The sequence below is a fragment of the Macaca mulatta genome, chromosome 6 (assembly GCF_049350105.2).
Source record: "Macaca mulatta isolate MMU2019108-1 chromosome 6, T2T-MMU8v2.0, whole genome shotgun sequence".
In the NCBI taxonomy this organism is placed as follows: Eukaryota; Metazoa; Chordata; class Mammalia; order Primates; family Cercopithecidae; genus Macaca; species Macaca mulatta.
The window spans coordinates 185797999-185817624 of NC_133411.1; the positions used below are offsets into that span (position 1 = coordinate 185797999).

Below are 19626 nucleotides of genomic sequence, written 5' to 3' on the forward strand. Positions count from 1 at the left end.
TATAGGCACAGAGGAGAGGATTATTTACAGAGACAGGAGGCAAGGGAGGGGGAGGGGGGGAGGAGGAGGAGGAGGAGGAGGAGGAGGAGGAGGAGGGGCCCTGAGACATGGAAACCAGTGGAGGGCTGGCGAGGTTCAGCAAACAGGGCTTTTTGAATAAAAGCTATGACTAAACTCAGGTCCACGCTGACGGAAGCATCTCAGGGGACAGATGAGAGGCCCCAGGCCTTGCCTGATCCTCAGGACAGAGCTGAGGAGAACGCTCCGTCCTGGGAGCCCATGGGCCACGGGGGTTCTCTTGGTGGGTGTGGCACAGCTAAGGAAGCCGCTCTGCTGGAGTCGCAGGTGGAGGTGGGCCCAGATCTGTGCAGGGCCCAGCCTCACTCTGTTCTCCTGGGCCTGCCTTGTGCCAAGGAAGGAGAGACCAGGGGAGGTTTATGTCCACCCACAGGGTCCCGGCTGAGCGAGAAGGGACACGGGATGATCTGAGCCGGCATGGGCGCCCACTGCGTACAGCAGGTTGGTAAGGGAAGGTCCAGTGGGGACTTAGCTGCACTGTGCCACACCGAAATGCACAGCCCACTGTGGCTCGGGGGAGCATGGGCTGGTGGGACCCTGGCTTCTGATTCTTCAACAGGAGGTGGGAAACCAGTGTTTCTGTGTAACTTCCTAGTCTTTAAATGCTGAGTTAAACCTCCTACATCACACCTGGGGCCTGTGGACCACAGCTCGCAGCCTCCAAAAGCCTCCTGTTGTTCCAGTTGGAACAGAGGACTCAGCGGGGCTGTGGCCCAACCACTCACCCCGAGACTCCTCTCCACCCCCCAGCACTGCCTGCAGTGGATCGTGGAAGCCGGTCCTCGGTGCCAGCCACAGACCTGCCCAGTGCTCGCGACAGACAGCAGCAGTTCCACACTTGGGTCTGGGTTGGTGGCTCGCAGCTTGCCGGAAGAGCCCCACCTTATCAGAGGGCAGTGGTCTTGCCCTCCCCTGAGAGTGAGCAGTAGGCCAAGGTTTCTCCAGTTATTTCTGCCCGGCTGCACCGCCATCTACTCACGCAACAACCAGGCAGGAAATGACAGAGGTATCTTCTGCTCCCGCCCCGCCTCCCTCCTGCCAGGAGAGTCACCCTTCATGCCCTGCCCCGGGGATGTTTTTCACGGCCGTTCCCCGTCTCCAGCAGCCTGTTCCAGGTCAGGCAGCTCCCTGTCCTCCTGTGACGATAGCCTCCACCACCCCCACGACAGAGCCCTCGCTCCAGAACTCTCTGATCTCCTCGTCCCTGCTCAAGTCTTTTGCCGCCCCTGCTTCCCCACGCTCAGTGTCCTGGCACGGATCCAAGCCTGTCTAATCCAGCCCGTGCTGCCACCAGATAGGTCCTGCCTCATATGCTTTGCGTATGCTGTTCATCGGCCTGGAATGCCCTTCCCTACCACCTCTTCTCAGCCCCCGCCTGTTCCCCGAGGCCCTGAGGCAGGGCGTATGCACTGCACCTGTGCCTGCTGGCGTCCCCTGTTGGACAGTGAGTGTCCCACAGACCCTCTGCAGCCCAGGCCTTGGGGCCTGGCACAGAGTAGGGCTTCCAGAAATGTCTGCATTCCCCCATTCCGAAATCTGTCCTGCAGTGAGCCAGGCCCTGGTCCAGGTGGATGAGACCGACAGCCCCCCTGCTCCTGGAGCTTCCCCTCTAGTTCCACGCAGACCGACAACAAAGAGACATGGCCAGCAGGGCACCCACCAGGGTCACTAGGCACTACAGTGCAACAGGGCACTATTTAATGGGGAGACAGAGAGGGCCTCCTTGGGGAGGTGCCACAAGCTGAGATCCAGGTGATGCGGAGTGCACTGTGGCATCAGTGAGAACAGCATTCTGGGCAGAGGGAACAGCAGATGCAAAGACCCTGAAGCAGGACTGAGCTCAGAGCGCTGGGAGAACCAACAAAGGGCTGGGTGCTGCATTGTGAAAGGGACAGTGGCCGTGGTGTCTGAAGTGACAGGAGAAAAGGAGGTGGAAGGTCACATTCAGCAGGTTTCTGGCCACGTTGGTGACCATGCTATTTGCACAGGGAGCTGGTCATTTGTGGTAGCCACACAGGATGGCTGAGGCGAAATGTTCTGCTGTGGTGAGCCTGGAGGTCCTGATGAGGATGGAGGCAATTTCTGCCCTGAGGTCCTCGCTGGAGCCTGGCATTCTCCAGGAGAGAGGGGAGAGCAGAACAGAGCACAAAGGAGGGAGGAGCCCTGGAGGCCGGGCCAAAAGGAGCGTTGGAACCAGGGACAGAGGGGTCTTTTGGCAAATGGCTAGGCGGAGGTGGAAGCCAGACTGTAGGAGGTAGAGCCAGGAATGGGATTAAGGCGGGTCGGGGGAACTGAGTAGGGAAGGGAAAAGAGAAGAGAGACCCAGACCAGCAGGGACAAGAAAGCAAAGGAGTTTAATGAATGGCTTTCTTGTCCGTGATGGGGGACAGGTGAGCATCCTTGGAGACTCCTTGGCTATTGAGGCATCTTATACGGCTTGGTGACATCTCCTCCAGGAAGCCCTCCTGGATGCCCCAGATCGGGCCCCCCAGTTATGTGCTCATGCCACCAGCCCTTCTCTGACTGAACTCTAACTTTGGGCAGTAACCTTGGACTTACCACTTGGATGATCTCACCACCGTCTGCCTCCCACAAGTGGGCGGGCTCCAGAGAGGGACCAGGCCTGGTTTCGCGCTGCTTGGTGAATCTAAGCTGCTGCCCAGGACCTGGCCCACAGCCGGTGGTGGGAGAGGCTGAGGACAGCAGGGACAGCAGCCACAGTCCTGGCGCGGAGGCCCGGAGGGAGCTGGGGCTGCTGGGTGGTGAATTGGCCCAGAAGGAGGTCATGCCGACCTTGAAGCCAGCCGGCCTGTGGGCTGCTCTGAGCGGCTGGAGCGCATCTCAGCAGGGGCGGACGTGCTTGGGAGCAGGATGGATGCAGAGCCGTGCACATGCTCTGCCCTCCCAGAGCTTCCACGGGGAGCGCCCCTGCCAAGCCTAGGAGAGAGCCGCACAGCCCCTTGCCGCCCTCCCATCCCCCTCTCATTCCATTTGTGCTGCTCCGATGGGTGCCCCGCTCCCGCGTGGGGGCAAATGAAAGTCTGCCTCGCCCCCCGTTCGTTGAAGTCGGGCTCCGGCTGATTCTCGGTGCCCAACTGCTGGAGCCAGGTCCTGGTGGTCTTCACTGATGAAAGGATGTTTGAATGAAAATGCCCCATTCCCATCCAGCGCGTGACTCAGGGATGGGCGTTTGGGAGAGAGACAGGGCTGGCCTCAGGGGCTGATGGGAGAGCTGGGCTTGGCGTTGTGCACACACATGTGGCTGGGCTGGCTGACCCCGCCCTCCCTCCAGGGCCTCCCTTCTAAGGGGACCCCTCCTGGGAACAGGCCGCCGAGGTGGGGGGCCCTCAGCATCCTCTGGCTTCCCTCAATTCATTAAGACCTGTAAATTTTCTCATTAATATACTTAAAGTTCGTTTTAAGGGGAACAAGCGCAGAGATAATTGATAATAAACCCTCAGTTAATGCCCTTGGTTTACTGTATGTAATTTATATCCACTGATAGCGTCTCTCACTCCCAATTACCCATTTAGCTGCGGCGATAACAGTTCAATCAGACTGATCCCAACTTTTATATATTCCAGCCCGATAGCCATAAATACCCACACAGGGAGACTCGCGGGGCCCTCAGTGTTTTTTTATTAAGATTTAAATATTCATGCAATTATTAGTGATTTATTAAGAGCTAATGACCCCTTCAAGAGACTCTAAATCTTCACCCAAAGAGGCCCTGGCCCTCCCCTCCCCCCTTGTCCCTCTTCCCCTTTACCCTCCCCCGCCAAAACCAGAGAAATGGGCTGCCCTTCCACAGCCCAGATGGCATGGCAGCAGCGCCTGCGTTTCCATGGTGACAGCAGGCAGGTGGGGCGGAGGCCCAGGATGGAGGTCAGGCCCAGGGAGGGGCTGGGCTTCTTAAGGGCAGAGGCTCCTGCTGCCTTCCCACACCAGACCTGGGGGCAAGAGGAAGAGGAGGCACACAGCAGCCCCTCCAGGCCCCTGTTGATCAGCTGCCCAGCAGCCCCCACACTGCGGCCTCCTCCAGGCTGGTTTCCTAGAGTACCCCTCCCTGCCTCATTTTGGCGTTAGCACCACCCGCCCCCTCCCTGCACCCAGATCCCTCTGCCTCTCAGCCTGGTCTGATATCCTTCAGGGAGCCTTGGGGAGGGGGTACCCCAGCTTCTCTCTCCCCTGCTACCCCAAAGCACAAGGAGGGTGGGTGTGCAGGGATCTGAGGCCCTGGGACTCAGGGCCCAGACAGGGCAGCGGTTCATCTGAGGCTGCACAGTGACGCTGAGGCCACCCCTGTCTCTTTCCTCCATGTTCCTCCAAGACCTTAGAGCACATTAAAGGGGCAGGAAAGATAATGAACAAACGAGGAAAACATGAAATCAATACCAGGAGAAAAAAGTACGGCTGCCATTAAGTGAAGTAAACAAGCTGGTAATTATTTGGACAGTGGGTAATTAAAACGGGGTGAGGGCTCATTACTGTCTCATCAGGGGTGTGATGGGAGCGGCCAGACACCCTATTCCCAGTTGGAAGGTCGCAGCGGGGCCCAGACTCCTTCTCGCCCAAAATTGGAATAGGAAGGTGGGTGTCTCGGGGGTCTGCTCTCTGGAGTCCCGGCCCGGACCTGCCGGTGCTGCTGGCTGCAGGAGGCTTGAGCTGGCTCACCCAGGGGCAGGAGCTGAGGCTCAGACGATGGGCACACAAGGCGGGCAGCCACAGCCTGGGTCCTGCCCTTCTCGGGATTGCAGCTGCTCCCCTCTCAGCCTCTGGAAGGGACAGTGCCCTCAGGCCTCAGCTGAGAGGACACCTGGTGCTGACAGGTACATCCTGCTACCCACCCAGATGCCTGAGGCGATGGACAGCCGACCCCTCCGCCTCTGTCCAGCCCCAGGGGCCTTCTTTTGGGGGCTGTGATGAGGAGGATTTCCAGGAATGATGGGGTGCTGGCAAGAGCAGGAAGAGTCGGGCAGAGACTGGGAGGGCACAACAGGGACAGGGCTGGAGTGTGGGGCAGCGGGGATTCCCTTGCCTTGCTGTGACCCTGACTGGTAAAGTCGGAAGAGGCCTTGGACACTGTCCAGTCTGGCTTTGCCCTGCCGGCTTGTTTGCAGAGTGTTTAAAGTGTTTAAATTAGTTGTCAACATCTTTAAATGGGAGGTTTCACATAAAAATAGATTCTAGCTTCCCTTGAAAGAAAAAAAAAATCAGTGCAGGCAGGGCGCAGTGGCTCATGCCTGTAATCCCAGCACTTTGGGAGGCCAAGGCAGGTGGATCACTTGAGGTCAGGAGTTCAAGATCAGCCTGGCCAACATGGTGAAACCCCGTCTCTAATAAAAATACAAAAATTATCTGGGCATTGTGGCATGCGCCCGTAATCCTAGCTACTTGGGAGGCTGAGGCAGGAAAATCCCTTGAACCTGAGAAGTGGAGGTTGCAGTGAGCCAAGATCACATCATTGCTCTCCAGCCTGGGCAACTGTGTCTCAAAAAATAAAAAAACGGTGCATCTCTCGTCTGGCCTGCCCCCTTGGATGGACACCGTCACTTTCCACTTTTCCCGGCCCCACCCAGCCCCTGAAGGCACTGAACTTGCCACCTCTCACTCAGTCCGACTTCTCCTGAGGTCCAGAGAGGAAGTGGCTTGCCCGAGGCCACGTGGCCAGGTGGAGGCAGAGTAGGGGCTGGGGACTCAACTTCCTGATGCCCGACTGAGGGCTGTGCCCCAGCCCCCAGCAAGTACACACCCTGGGCCAGTTGCCAGCAGGGACAGAGATGACACCCTACTGCCTGCTCTCGGAGCTTGTGGCAAGTTGAGGAGACATTTCAACTCCACCACCATCACTGGCCCCCGACTTGCCAGCCCCTGAGCTGGACACTGCTGAAAAGAGTTGGCTCCGAGCTGCTGCGTGTGCTGGAGGGTGCACAGGTTGACAGCGGAGGCAGGTGCCAGCCAGCCCTGCGTCAGCAGGATCTTGGGAGGCCGAGGAACAAGCCGTGCAGCCCATGTCCTCCAATCCCCGCCACGCCAGCCCAGAGGAGGCAACATCTTTAATTTTGAATGAACAGGGCTGAGTGCATTGGTAGTAGGCGGGGTGCCCTGTAGGTTTAGGAGGAAATCGGGGTGCGAGCCCTAACTTTAGTACATGCCCCTGGCTGAGCTGGCTGCAGGGTGTGGGTTGGTGACCAGGGATGGGATGCTGTGTTAGTTGTGTGGGGGTGTCAGGAGGGCCACCTTTCCCTGTGGCCACTGGGAACCATTGCAGGGGTTTGAAGTGTGGGATCCGATTCTCTTTCTAGAAATAGCGAGGTGGAGGATGGCACTGAGCTAGGAGGTGGCCAAGGGAAGGCATACTGTGGGTGGTGGGGCCAAGGGTGGGGACTGGATGAGTTAGGTGGCTTCGAGGCAGGAGAGGAGGGAGGCTCCCTGGGAGGAGGGGGCCCTGCTGACTGCGAGAGGCAGAGGGAGAGTCAGGATGGCGCAGGCAGCGAGGGTGGGTGAGGAGCCTGGCTGGAGACCCCGGGGCAGGAGCTGGTGGGGGCCGCAGAAGCAGGGCTCAGGAGAGCGGAGCCTAGGGGACCGTTGGCAGCTTTGAGGAGCAGCTGCGTGTGCTGGCCTCTGCCGTCGCCCTGGGCTGGCGGGGCCCATGAGTGAGAGCTGGGTTTGTCCCTGGGTGACTGGGTTTTCCTGTGGGCCATCGTATGAGGAGGGGTCCAAGCGGGCTCATCTGCTGAGAATGGGAATCGAAGATTGGCTGGTGGCCTGTGGCTGCGGTCACCATCCTGGTGCGGGCAGTGGTGTATGTGCCCACGAATGTTAATGGACCGGGCTGCAGCAGGCATGATTCTGGAGGCTGTGCTCCCAGGACTTCCCAGTGGGGTTGGGGTCCCTGGGCCACCCCATGGGAGCATGGATGTGGGTCCCTCTTGGGCTGCATTGGCTGGTGCCTAGCACGGTGCCAGGACACGTTGCCAGATGAATGCTTCTGGTTGAGAGCCCGGGGAACTGTAGCCAGCCTGCCTGGGCAGGAATCCATCACTCTCGACTTACTGTGCCTTTCCGTGCCTCAGTTTCTTCATTGGTAGTTCAAATTAGTTCCTTGCTTCTTAGAATTGTTGTGAGGGTTAAATGAGAATATCCTGTCAAGGTCACCGTGGTTGTCATCGCTGTGACTGTGTGGGTGCTGTGACGGCTGTGGTTGTGGGCGTCTCCCACCCAGCCAAGTGCAGGCGACTGTGTGACCTCCCGAGTGCCACTGGGCTCTGGTCCCCACCTTGCACAACCTGAGCTGCTGCCACTCCTGGACCACCCCAGCCCCAGCTGTGGCTGGGCACACATTAAACCAGTGAGATATGAAATGCTGCCATATCTGGGACAGGGTCTTTAATTAAATTAATTGCCAGCAACATTGTAAAAATGCTGATGGGGTCATAAACGGCGTAGGCAACGCTGTTCATCATCCCCGCACCGGGGCCACACCTGGGCTGGGGGCGGGGCTGGCCATGACGGGCTGCAGCCTCTGAGGGAGCTCTGTGCACCCCCTCAGGTGGCCCCAGGAGAGGGGAGGGGAGCATGGCGGCAGGAGGCAGTGGGTGGGCAGGGGAACGTGCTCTTGGGAGGGGCTGCAGAGTGGCACTCCTAGTTGGGGCGGCTCCTGACTTTCCACCTGGCCTGTCTTGAGGGGCGTCTGTGGAACAGGTCCACTGTCCTTACTCGGCCTGTGGGTGTGCCTGGGGAAGAACCCGGATGGAAATGGGGAGGGTGCCTCCAGAGCTGGCGAGGGTGGGGGCATCCTCCAGCCTCCTGGCCACTTAGAGTTACCTCCCTCTGTGGGCAGTCGGGCGATCGGCCCCGGCTCTGCCATGGTTGCTGTGTGTCCTTGAGCTAGTCCTTCCCCTCTCTGAGCCCATTTCCTCATTAGAAAGACAGAAGGACCTACCCACCTGCCTGCCTCTGTCGTGTTCTCAGTGCCCTGCCGGCCACCCTCCCTTGGCCTCTTGCCTTTCGGGAGCTGTGCCAGGAATCTTTGTCTCTCTCAGCAGGGGCAGGCACAGGCCTTGGCAGCGCTCAGAGCCCGCCTAGTGCCCCTACTGCTTGTGAGGCAGCTGGGCCGGCCACCTGCCTCTGCCAGGTGAGAGGTGAGGGAGGCTTACACACACTCACACACACCACACATGCAGAAACACACCACACAGAAACACACACACCACACACAGAAACACCGCACACAGAAACACACACATACCACAGAAACACACACACACACACCACACACGCAGAAACACACCACACAGAAACACACACATACACCACACAGAAACACACACACACACCACACACAGAAACACACACCACACGCAGAAACACACACACACACCACACACAGAAACACATACATATCACAACAGAAACACACACCACACACAGAAACACACACATACACCACACAGAAATACACACACACACCACACACAGAAACACACACACCACACAGAAACACACACACACACCACACAGAAACATACACACACACACCACACAGAAACACACATACACCACACACAGAAACACACACCACACAAACACACACATACACCACACAGAAATACACACACCACACACAGAAACACACACACACCACACAGAAACATACACACACACCACACAGAAACATACACACACACCCCACACAGAAACACACATACACACACCACACACAGAAACACACACACACACCACACAGAAACATACACACACACACCACACAGAAACACACACACACACCACACAGAAACACACACACACACCACACAGAAACATACACACACACCCCACACAGAAACACACATACACACACCACACACAGAAACACACACACACCACACAGAAACATACACACACACCACACAGAAACATACACACACACCCCACACAGAAACACACATACACACACCACACACAGAAACACACACACACACCACACAGAAACATACACACACACACCACACAGAAACACACATACACACACCACACACAGAAACACACACACACCACACAGAAACATACACACACACCACACAGAAACATACACACACACCCCACACAGAAACACACATACACACACCACACACAGAAACACACACACACACCACACAGAAACATACACACACACACCACACACAGAAACACACACACACACCACACAGAAACATACACACACACACCACACACAGAAACACACACACACACCACACAGAAACATACACACACACACCACACAGAAACACACACACACACCACACAGAAACACACACACACACCACACAGAAACATACACACACACCACACACAGAAGCACACACACACAAACACACACACACACCACACACAGAAGCACACATGTACACGCATGCACGCGCGTACACACACACACACACACACACACTACAGCTATCAAAGCACAGGCGCCGGCCAAGGATCCCAAGGCAGGAAAGCACCTTCCCCAGTTTTCCCTGGGCCGTGTGACCACATAATTACCCTGGATTCCATTCTATTTAATTGCAGCTTATTAAATTCTAACCAGCCAATTATCAGCCACAATTACAGCTTAATTCAGGGACACAATAGCTATTTTATCGTTTGTTAATCAAATGCTTATTTAGACCTCAGCTTTATTAACTATTTCTCTGGCCTGAGGCGAGGCCCCTCGGCAGGAAGGGGCCCCTGGGTGGGGCCCCAGGAGCCCGTCCCCCCATCACAGCACTCCCCCCGGGACTTTCTGAGTTCCCTTTGCGAGTGGGTTCAGGAACTTAGCGATGGCAACAGTGTCACACTAAGTGTGGGAAGGCCCAAGCCAGTTCACTCTGCATTTGGGACGTCTTGGCTCAGCTCCTACCCAGTGCTAGGCCCTGTGCCTGGTGCCGGCAAGACAGATGTGGTCTCTGCTGTTGTGACATGTTTTAGGGAAGAGTAACCAAGTACACAAACAAGATGACTTCAGATGGTGGCAGGAGGAAAACAGACTGGGAAAGGGGAGGGGGAGGAAGAGCACCTTCACACAGGCCAGGTCCTGGGTGATGGTGACTCTGCCAGAGCGGAGATGGGAGGGGTTAGAGCAGGCAGCTGTGGGAAGATCGGGGGCAGCGTGTGCGGGCAGGGCAAGGGCAAAGGCCCTACGGTGGGGTGAGTGCAGAGGGTTTGAGAACGGATACAGGAGCCCTACCCCACACCTGGCCCCGGCCATTTGGCTAAAGTCCTTGGTGGGTTGTACGACCTTAGGCAAGGCCTGAGCCTCACGTTCTTGTCTGTACGACCAGAGGCAGGAAGAAGGAGCCTGCGAGCAGTGGCCGGGGTGGAGGACATGCCTGGTCTGCAGCAGCTGGCGGGCAAGGGGCCGGTGCGCCTGAGCAGCATAGTCGTCCTCTGATCTGGGAGCGGTGCTGCCCCCGCCCTGCCTCACTTTGTTCTTTGTGGTTCAGCCTGTCTGCATTCCTCCTCGTGATGCTCGTGTCTGTCCTTGTGACCAGGCCCCTGGAGCCCACTGGGGAAGAGGGTGACTTTCCCCCGATCTCGGGGAGGTGGATGCTGCTTCAGTGACACCTTCATGCACACGTTACTATGGAAACCAGAGTGCCGTGCATGCCTGTGTGCGAGCGTAGGTCGGGGGAGCAGCCCTCCCTTCCCAGGAGCACTGAGAGGGGCTCTCACCCCCATCCGGTCACCTCCACGTCCAGCACCCTCCTAGACAGGAGACACCGCCCTCTCCCCACCTTCGTGCGTTCACCACACGCTGGGCATGGGCCCTGGGACGCTGGCGCAGACCCGTCCCTGCCCTCCAGGGAGTCCTGTGCTATTGGGGGTGACTGCCTGGGAGACAGAGGATGGACGGAGGGATGGACCAAGCGGACTGGAAGTGGAAGAAGAGAAGCAAGTCCCGGGGTGGACTGCATTCCCGACCCACCTCATCCTCTATTTGCCCGTTTCACAAATGAGAACAATGAGGCTCTAGAAATAGGCGGTTCACACAAGGGGGCTGCAGTGGGGTCCCATAAGGTCAGGGAAGCAGCTGGCCGGCTGTACAGAGGGTTTCTATGTTTTGGCTTTGAAAGAATTCAGGGGCGTGCACCCCAGCTTGCTGCTGGCTGGGTGGTACCCCATTGTTACCTCCAGGCAGGTTCATACCTGAGTTGCCGCCTGGACCCTCATGGCTCTTACGGTGCCACCCAGATCTGTAGTCTCTGGTAGAGACTGGAACCCAGATCACGGGACCTGCCACTCCCGCCTTGCACTCCTCACCAGAGGTGCTTCTCTCTCTCCCCCTCTCTCTCAGCAAGAGCAGAATGTGTCCCTGCTTCTCAGAGCCTCCTAGTGAAGCTCCCTCTTCACAGAACTGTGTATGTTTAAAAAATAAAAACTCAGCCAGGCGCGGTGGCTCACGCCTGTAATCCCAACATTTTGGGAGGCCGAGGTGGGCGGATCACGAGGTCAGGAGATCGAGACCATCCTGGCTAACACGGTGAAACCCCGTCTCTACTAAAAATACAAAAAATTAGCCAGGCGTGGTGGCGGACGCCTGTAGTCCCAGTTACTCAGGAGGCTGAGGCAGGAGAATGGCGTGAACCCGGGACGCGGAGCTTGCAGTGAGCTGAGATCCGGCCACTGCACTCCAACCTGGGCAACAGAGCGAGACTCTGTCTCAAAAATAAATAAATAAATAAATACATAAATACATAAATGTAAAAAATAAAAGTGAAAACTCATGCCGCCATCTCAGGCCGCAGGGATGCAGGTGGCAGGGAGTGCTCAGCCCCACTCACCTGCGTGTCTACAAGCCCGCCTGAGCCACACTGGGCTCCTGCACCCCCTGCCCCCTGCCACTGTGCCCAGTGGCTCCCTGACCCCTCTGCTTCCCCAGAGTCCAGCACTGGCATTTGAAGAACCTGGTTCCCTTCCCGTTGAACTGATGGGTTCACTGGTTGACTGGAAGGTGAGCAGAGCCGGCTCCCAGCCAGATTTGAGTTTCCTCCTCCACTTCTAGCCCTTCGATCCTGGGCTCTTGTCCCATTGCTGGGAATGACGTTCAACATGCATCCCACAAAAAGCCTCTGGCTGTGTGTCAGGCCTGGCCAGGCTGCGGGGATGGGCGGCCCCTGCCCTCAAGGCCCTGGCAATTTATATGGGAAGACACATGCAGAAATGGTGACAATATGATATTCTAGGCACAGGGTGACTTCAGTCAGGGACTGTGGGCGCTCGGACGGGGGTTAGGGCAGGCTTCCTGGAGGAGGGAGTGTTTGAGCAGGCCTTGAAGGACGAGTAGTGGCCACCCAGGCAGACAGCAGATGGGCAGGGGGACCAATGAGATGGAAAGATCCTGACTCCAACTGGCTTCAGCCAAAAAAAGGAATGTACCGGCTCATGCTCTGGGGATCCAGAGCTAGCCCTGCCTCCAGGCCCATGGACCCTGAGGCCCCTGATGCTGGCAGGAGCTGGCCTCTCCCTTGCACTGGTTGTCTCCACTCTTCACGCTCTTGCTTCAGACCTGTGAATGGCTTGCCTTTCCCCTCGGCCTCACCAGGGCCTACAATGCCTGAAGGACTGGCCCTTCCCTGTTGGGGCCCCCGGCAACTCCACGGCTCCAGGCTCAGCACAGGGAGAGGGCCTCCCTTCCTAAAAGCCCAACAAAGATGCCGGAATCCCGTCTATTGGATGGGGCGGCCTGCAAGTCCTTCTGGGAACCACTCGTGGGGATGGGAGAGGGGGAGCGTGCCCACCTGTGGGGCCAGAGATGGGGTCAGTCCCTGGAGCACGTGGTCTGCATGGTGGGAGGAGTTGAGAGGAAGGCATTCTTTAAAGAAAATCAGGCACTGTTAGCCAAAAAGTGAGAGGGAGGCAGAACCTGGGACAGAACGGGCAGAAGCCCTGAGAATTGCACATGGTGAAAACACTGCCGGGTGTGGAGGGATCCCTAGAGGCAAGGCCAGCAGGGTCTCAAATGCCAGCCAGAGGCACGAGTGGCACGTCACCCTGTGGCACTCCCCATGCCCGGACATCCGAGCACCTGTGGAGCGGGGATCCCAGGCCCTGGTGGACCTACTGGGGGTCAAACCTCTGTGGGGAGGCTGCCCAGGGGCTCCCCAAGGCCTGCTGGGCACCAGCATCCAGGGCTCAGGGGTGCAGTGCTGGCTGCTGTGCCCCAGCCTCCTCCTCTACCCCGTTTCACATCCAGAACAGCTCTCAGGGAAGTAGAGGAAGGGGCTGCCGCCCTGGCCCCTGGCTGTGTTCCTCAACCACGCTGTGTGGCCTGCGGGGCGGGTGGAGGGAATGGCAGCCGGCCTGGGGAAGTAGCACCCACCTCTCCCAGCTGAGTGAGACTGAGGGACGCCCTGCTCCACCCCTCCCCTGCCCCCAGGGATGGAGGCCTTCCTCACTATATATGGGTTCATTAATAGCTTGATTAATCACACCTCATATTTTCTGGTGCTTTTAAAAATACAACATTTGAAAGCACTTTCATACCCAGCTTGGGCCTCAGATTCCAGGCGAGTCTTATCTCCCAGACTACAGGGAGGAAACGGACTCAGCCTCTAAGAGCAGCACATGCCAGGGGGTGGCTGGGGGCAGCCTGGAGCGAGGGGCTTCTCCCTGGCTGCCACTCCGCCTGTGGGCTGCTCTGCCCTCTCTCTGGGTCTCTCCACAGACCAGGAGTGAAGGGCCACCCTGGGCAGATCTGAAACTCTAGTGGGAAAAAGCGGCGGTCATTCAGTCATGCCACAAACCCTCCATCAGCATCCTGGTCAGACCTGGGCTTCTGCCTCCAGGGAGTTTATGGTCTAACAAGGGAGGCGGGGTAGAAACTCCCCCTGGTCCTGAAGTGGCATTAACCCAGATGGAGGCTCAGCGGATGGAGGGGGTGCTTGGGTGAGTGACAAAGAGTGTGGATCCAGAAAGGCCTCCAGGAGGAGGCAACAACTTTGCTGACATTTCCCTGGTGGACCAGGTGGAGCAGGTCCACCACAGTCCACGCCACTGGATGCCCACAACAGCCTCCCCACCTCCCCTCTGCCCAGTGCCACCCCTCCCCTTCCAGTCCTCACACAGGGGAAGCGCACCACATCCCTCACATGACCCCCAAAGGCTTCCCATGGCCCTGGCAATGAAATCCCAACTCCTGACTCAAACCTAAAGGCCCCTGGGGTCCAGCCCCTGCTTCCTCTCTGACCGAATGCATCTCGCCCTCACTCCCTCTGCCCAGGCCACACTGGCCTCCCCGCTATCCTCAAACAAGCCCAGCTGCCTCCTGCCTTAGGGCGTCCCCCATTCCCTTTTCCAAGCACACTCTGCAGCCTGGCCTTGGTGTTCAGGGCGCTCTCAGATGGCACCTGTCTGAGCCCCGCGCCCTCGAGAGCCCTCTGACCCGCCCTTTCTGAAAGTCCGCCCCTTCCACCTTCTCCGTAACCTCGTGTGTCTGCCGCACTTGGCTTTTGTTTTGCTTTGTTTCCCCGACTTGAAAGCTTCAGAGAGGGGGGCTGTGTTGTCTTCCTTGCGCTGGATCCCGGTGCCCGGAACAGTTCCTGGCTCACAGCAGGCGTTCAATAAGTATTTGTCAAATGAATGAATATGTTTCAGGTCATGGGAGAAGGTGGCATCCATCCCAGGCTCAGTTCCATCCAAGGCTCCTTGCCCAGGGGTCTCTTGCCTCCCATTGTCACTGGCCCTGGGGCCTCATCTGCTTCCCTTTTTTGTAGTTGCCACCCCCCTTAGCCCCCAGCCTCCCTACACACACACGCGCGCGCACACACACACACACACGCGCACCACACACACACGCGCACAAACACGCGCACACACACGCGTGCACGCACACACACACGCACACACAGACACGCACACACGCACACACACGCGCCACACACGCATGCACACACGTGCACACACACGCACACACACGCGCACAAACGCGCACACACACGCGTGCACGCACACACACACATGCGCGCCACACACACATGCACACACACGCACACACATGCCTTGCCCCTCCTCCTTGCTATTCCTGTGAAGATGTGGGGCGTGGGGGTTGTCCAGTTTGCTGCTCCCACCCTTGCCGAGCAGGGCACCAGCTCCAGCTCACGTGGGCCGCCAGTTCCCTCCTGAGAGAGGCAGGGCCAGCCAGCGGGCCCCGGGGTTCACTGCGAATCGGGTTCCACTTAAGGGCTTGAGCCGTCCACCCAGCCCTGTCTGACCAAGTCCTATAGTTCCTGGGGATCAAGTATCCTCAGGAATCTGCTAGTCGGTGAATGAGGTCTTCTAACTTAATTCCAAGCAGCCGGGCTAGGTCACGCCCTGTGCCAATGGGAAAGCTTTGACGTGGCGGAAGGAGCCTTTGGAAAACTAGGGGTGAGTGGGGTTTGGAAAGTGGGGGCCTGTGACGCTGGTGGGCCCATACCTGCCTGCTCTCCTGCAGGCCCACGAGCCACTGCAACCAAGGTGTGTCCGCCCTGGCAGTGTTCTCGCCCGCCTGTCCCTCCGTGGCCCCAGAGGCAGCAGTGGTAGGCGCTCCACCCCGACTCCCCAGTTGCTAACGCCCGATTAAGTAGCCTTGTGCTGCATGGCACGGACCGAGGACGCACAGTCTGGGGTGGGGACAAAGCCTGGGCCACCTGCCTGCTTCTCCTGTGACAACAGCTCCAGCACCAGCAAGGACGGGCCTTAGATGCAGAGAGGGTGAGACGGCTTGTGTACTTTCCCAGGAGAGCTGAGGCAGGGGAACCCTCTTTCCAGAGGAGGTGGCATTGGAGCTGAGCCCTGGACAGAAGGTAGGAAAGCACTGGCCAAGGAGGAAGGAAGGGAGTTTCAGGCAGAGACCTGGAGGTGGGAAACTCCTGCCTCGGAGGGATCCATGGGTGTCTCTGCAGAGAAGGACTAGAGCACTAACTGGGGCCAGAACATGAGGCTCAGTGATGTCAGTCAAAGGCACTTGGCCCCATTCTGAAACACCCATGGGAGCTAGATGAACAATGGAATTGGGAGAAACAGACCCGGGGTGAGGCAACAGGGAGTGGTGGGGACTACGGCAAACTAGTCAGCTCTCAGGCCCTGTTGAAAGGATCCTAGGTCCTTTGGACTGAGCACGCACTGCCTGGCATTGTCTTTGATGGACAAGTACATGGAAAGGGAAAGAAGGCTCATGCTAGTAGCCTAGGATGTGCAGTGGGGGAGGCCAGAGGCTCAGCTGTGCCTTCATTCAGGTGAGAGCCCTGACTGGGACACCCAGCCGGGACAGACAGATCTCAGGTACTGATGGCAAGAATAGAAGTCACACAGTGAGCTCGGGGGGCAGAGGCAGGGAATGCTAGCCCTGACTGCCCAGGAAGATTCCTGTAGCCCCAAGAGGACATCCAGTAGCACCCGAATTTACCCCACCCATGCCCTTGCTAGAGGGCATAGCTGCTAGTGCCTTTGCTAGAGGACATAGCTGCAGCCTGGAGGGTGCCCCCTGGATCCACCGGATAAATGCCCCCTGGGGCCAGAGTGGCGTGACGGAGGCCCTGGAGAAGTGAGCTATGCCCCTTATTGGTCACAGTACATTTATTTTTCATTAGCAGTTAAATGCAGACATGAGGGATTGTGCTGGGTTCACTGGGCGGCTGGCGCGAGCAGTGCTTGGCGTGCTGATCGATAGGGAGGCTGGAGGGCCGTGCACCCCCTCGCTGCCCCCACACGCCCAGCCAGGGACCCCTGCCCACCCAGCCCCCCTGCCAAGAGGCAGGCACAGGCCAGCGCATTGTCTACTTGTTAAGGGACATGGCACAGGCCGGCCCGGAACCTGCCACTGGGGGGTCTTGGTGACACCTGCCTGCTTCTCAACACCTGCAGGGCTTGCTCTGGCATCCAGCTTGGCCTGTCCTCTGCACGGCCTAGGGTCCTCCCAAATGCTGCGGCTTGCCTAGGTGCATGTCTAGAGCGACCCTTGGGCCGGCAGCACCCACCCCACACCCCCACTCCAGGGTTCACACTCCCCAGCCTCCCAAGACCACCCCCTTCCATTCATTCTCCAGACCGTGGGAGGACCATGTGGGAGCCCAACTCAGCCCTGCTCTCCCTGAGCCACCCCTGGGTCCCACTCCTGGGTCAGGGCTGGCCGGTGGCTGCCAAGTGACCATGGCGAGCACACAGGTGACTGTTCAGTTGATGAGCTCAGTGTCTGAGCTGGTGGCTCTGGAGTAAGGGAGCCCCTCGGGCCTCAGGTTCCCCATCTGTAAGGTGTCTAGGTCCCACCCCCCAGCATCGCCTACATTCCCCCACTTCCCGAGCCTACGACAGACCCCAGCAGAGGTGGTTCAGGGCGGGGTGCGTCTGGTGAGCTTAATTTTCACGAAGTGTGAACTGCAGGTATGACTCGCTTATGATGAGGGCTTGGGGTCCGTAACAGAGCTACAGGAACATGCAGGGGGTGGTGGCCGGTGGGAGGGCACACAAGGAAGAAAGCCAGGCTGGGGAGAGGCCGGAGTCTGGCAGGCAGGCAGGAGGCAGTCAGGGAGGCCGGAGGGTGAGACGAGAGGCAGGTGCCCAGGGAGGGCCGGTGACCCCGCGGCTGACAAACTGTCCGGCTATGTCCCAAAGGCCCTCCGCACCCATCTGCCCCTGAGTTCACAAAGACACAGCTGTTGTGCCCCTCAGCTCAGCCAGCCTCCCTCTGCCATCTCTAAGGCACCTGCCAGCTCCATGCCTCAGTTTCCCTATTGACTCTCACCCCTATGAGATTGCTGTGCGGATGACCGAGCTGAGGGGGTGCAGCCCTTTGCTGTGGAACATGTAGAATCGTGGGGGTACCAACAGCAGCCAACGTTCCCTGAGCACTGTGCTGAGTGCCTCAAGCCTGTTTCATTTCATCCTCACAACAACCTTAAGAATTGGGCACCATGCCCCACAGGTTCAGGATGGGGTGGACCTGCCTGAAGTTGCAGAGGCCCCTGAGCCCTCAGTCCGAGCCTGCCCTCCACGGCGCCTGCAGGAGCTGGTGCACACACCTCTCCCCGTGAAACCACGGTCCTGGTGAAGGGTGGACTCCCACTGTGGGGAGAGGGTCCCTGTGCAAGCAGGAGCGAAAGGGGCAGTGGGCCAGGTATATGTGCCCCTCGGTGGGTAGGGTGGGCCCAGGCCTCCCGGGCTGAAGCCCTGGGTGGGTTTTGGACCACCTGTGGGGAGGATGGAGGAGCCCAGAGGCCAACCATGTGAGGAGCCTGCGGCCTCCCCCACAGGCAGCTGTCATCTCCATTTCACAGATAGCAAGCTGCTCACTCCCCAGGGTCACCACTAAGAGGAGCAGAATAGATGGTCTGGAAACCCAGGGTTTCCCTCTATGCCCAGGGGCTGCAATTGTGAGTGTGCATTGGTGGGGGGATCACTGCAGCCCCAGGGGAGGCCAGGCTGGCTGAGGGCCTGTTCGAAGGGCAGCTGGGGGGTGTGAGAGCTGAGGGTGACCCCCACCTCACCCTCTCAGGGGACCTGCTGGTTGAGCAGGGGTCAGACTACTCTGGGGATTTTACCTCTGCCAATGCCTCAGAGCCAATTACCTGTGTAATTAGCAACAAATGACTTGTGGGATGGTTGTGGTTTTCAGTTAAAATTAGAAGGAAACCCATATATTCAGGTCTCCCTGAAGGAGGTGGGTACCTCAGATTCCCAAACAGATTCCCGGCTCTCGCCTTGCCTGTGCCCACCCCACGTGTTGTTTCTGAGCATCTACAATGTGCAGGGCCAGGGATGGGGCCAACCAGGAAGCAGGGCCCCAGAGGTGGCCACTGGCCAGGGCTGCTCCTCCCCCGCCCCGGGCAGCCCACCTGCCTGGCCAGGGACCTTCCCACCTTGCCCCGCCTTGCCCTGGACCTCCCGGGCAGGGGCCTGCCTGGCCAGATCCCTGGACTTCGAGGAAGGCGGTCGCCAGGCCGCCTCGGTGCTGGGACTCTGCCCGGGTCTCATTTCACCTCGCCACAGTCTTCAGGATGGCCTGGGCTGCTCCTTCCCCCCTTTTACAGAGGAGGACGTGGAGACCCAGGTGGGGGATGTTCACTGGCCTGAGATTGCCCAGCTGGGACATGACAGAGCCTGGGCTTACTCTCTTCCCATCCGCCCCAACCCATGGTGGGATCATTTGCTGAGCCGCTGCCTCTGCCCTGCCCAGCCTGGCCCCTGCCTCACCTTCCCCCTCTACCCTGCCACAGGTGCCCAGCAGAGTGCCACCGTGGCCAACCCAGTGCCTGGTGCAAACCCGGACCTGCTTCCCCACTTCCTGGTGGAGCCCGAGGACGTCTACATCGTCAAGAACAAGCCGGTGCTGCTGGTGTGCAAGGCCGTGCCCGCCACGCAGATCTTCTTCAAGTGCAACGGGGAGTGGGTGCGCCAGGTGGACCATGTGATTGAGCGCAGCACAGACGGGAGCAGCGGTGAGCTGAGCCCGGGGCCTCCCCGGGCAGGGCCCATCCAGGGGGAGGCAAGTCTCGGCCAGCCCAGAGGAGCCTGCAGCTGCCCCCAGGATTT

At 58.6% G+C, this 19626-nt stretch overlaps 1 protein-coding gene across 4 annotated transcripts in view; it reads left to right on the forward strand.

Annotated features, from left to right (window-relative positions):
- UNC5A (unc-5 netrin receptor A) overlaps window positions 1–19626 on the forward strand; it is a 72790-nt gene that overhangs the window by 37570 nt on the left and 15594 nt on the right. For all 4 annotated transcript variants that reach the window (XM_077937458.1, XM_028849932.2, XM_077937459.1 and 1 more), the window contains exon 2: window positions 19311–19532. In XM_077937458.1, coding sequence (XP_077793584.1) covers window positions 19311–19532 — 222 coding nt within the window. The remainder of the gene's footprint in view (window positions 1–19310; window positions 19533–19626) is intronic.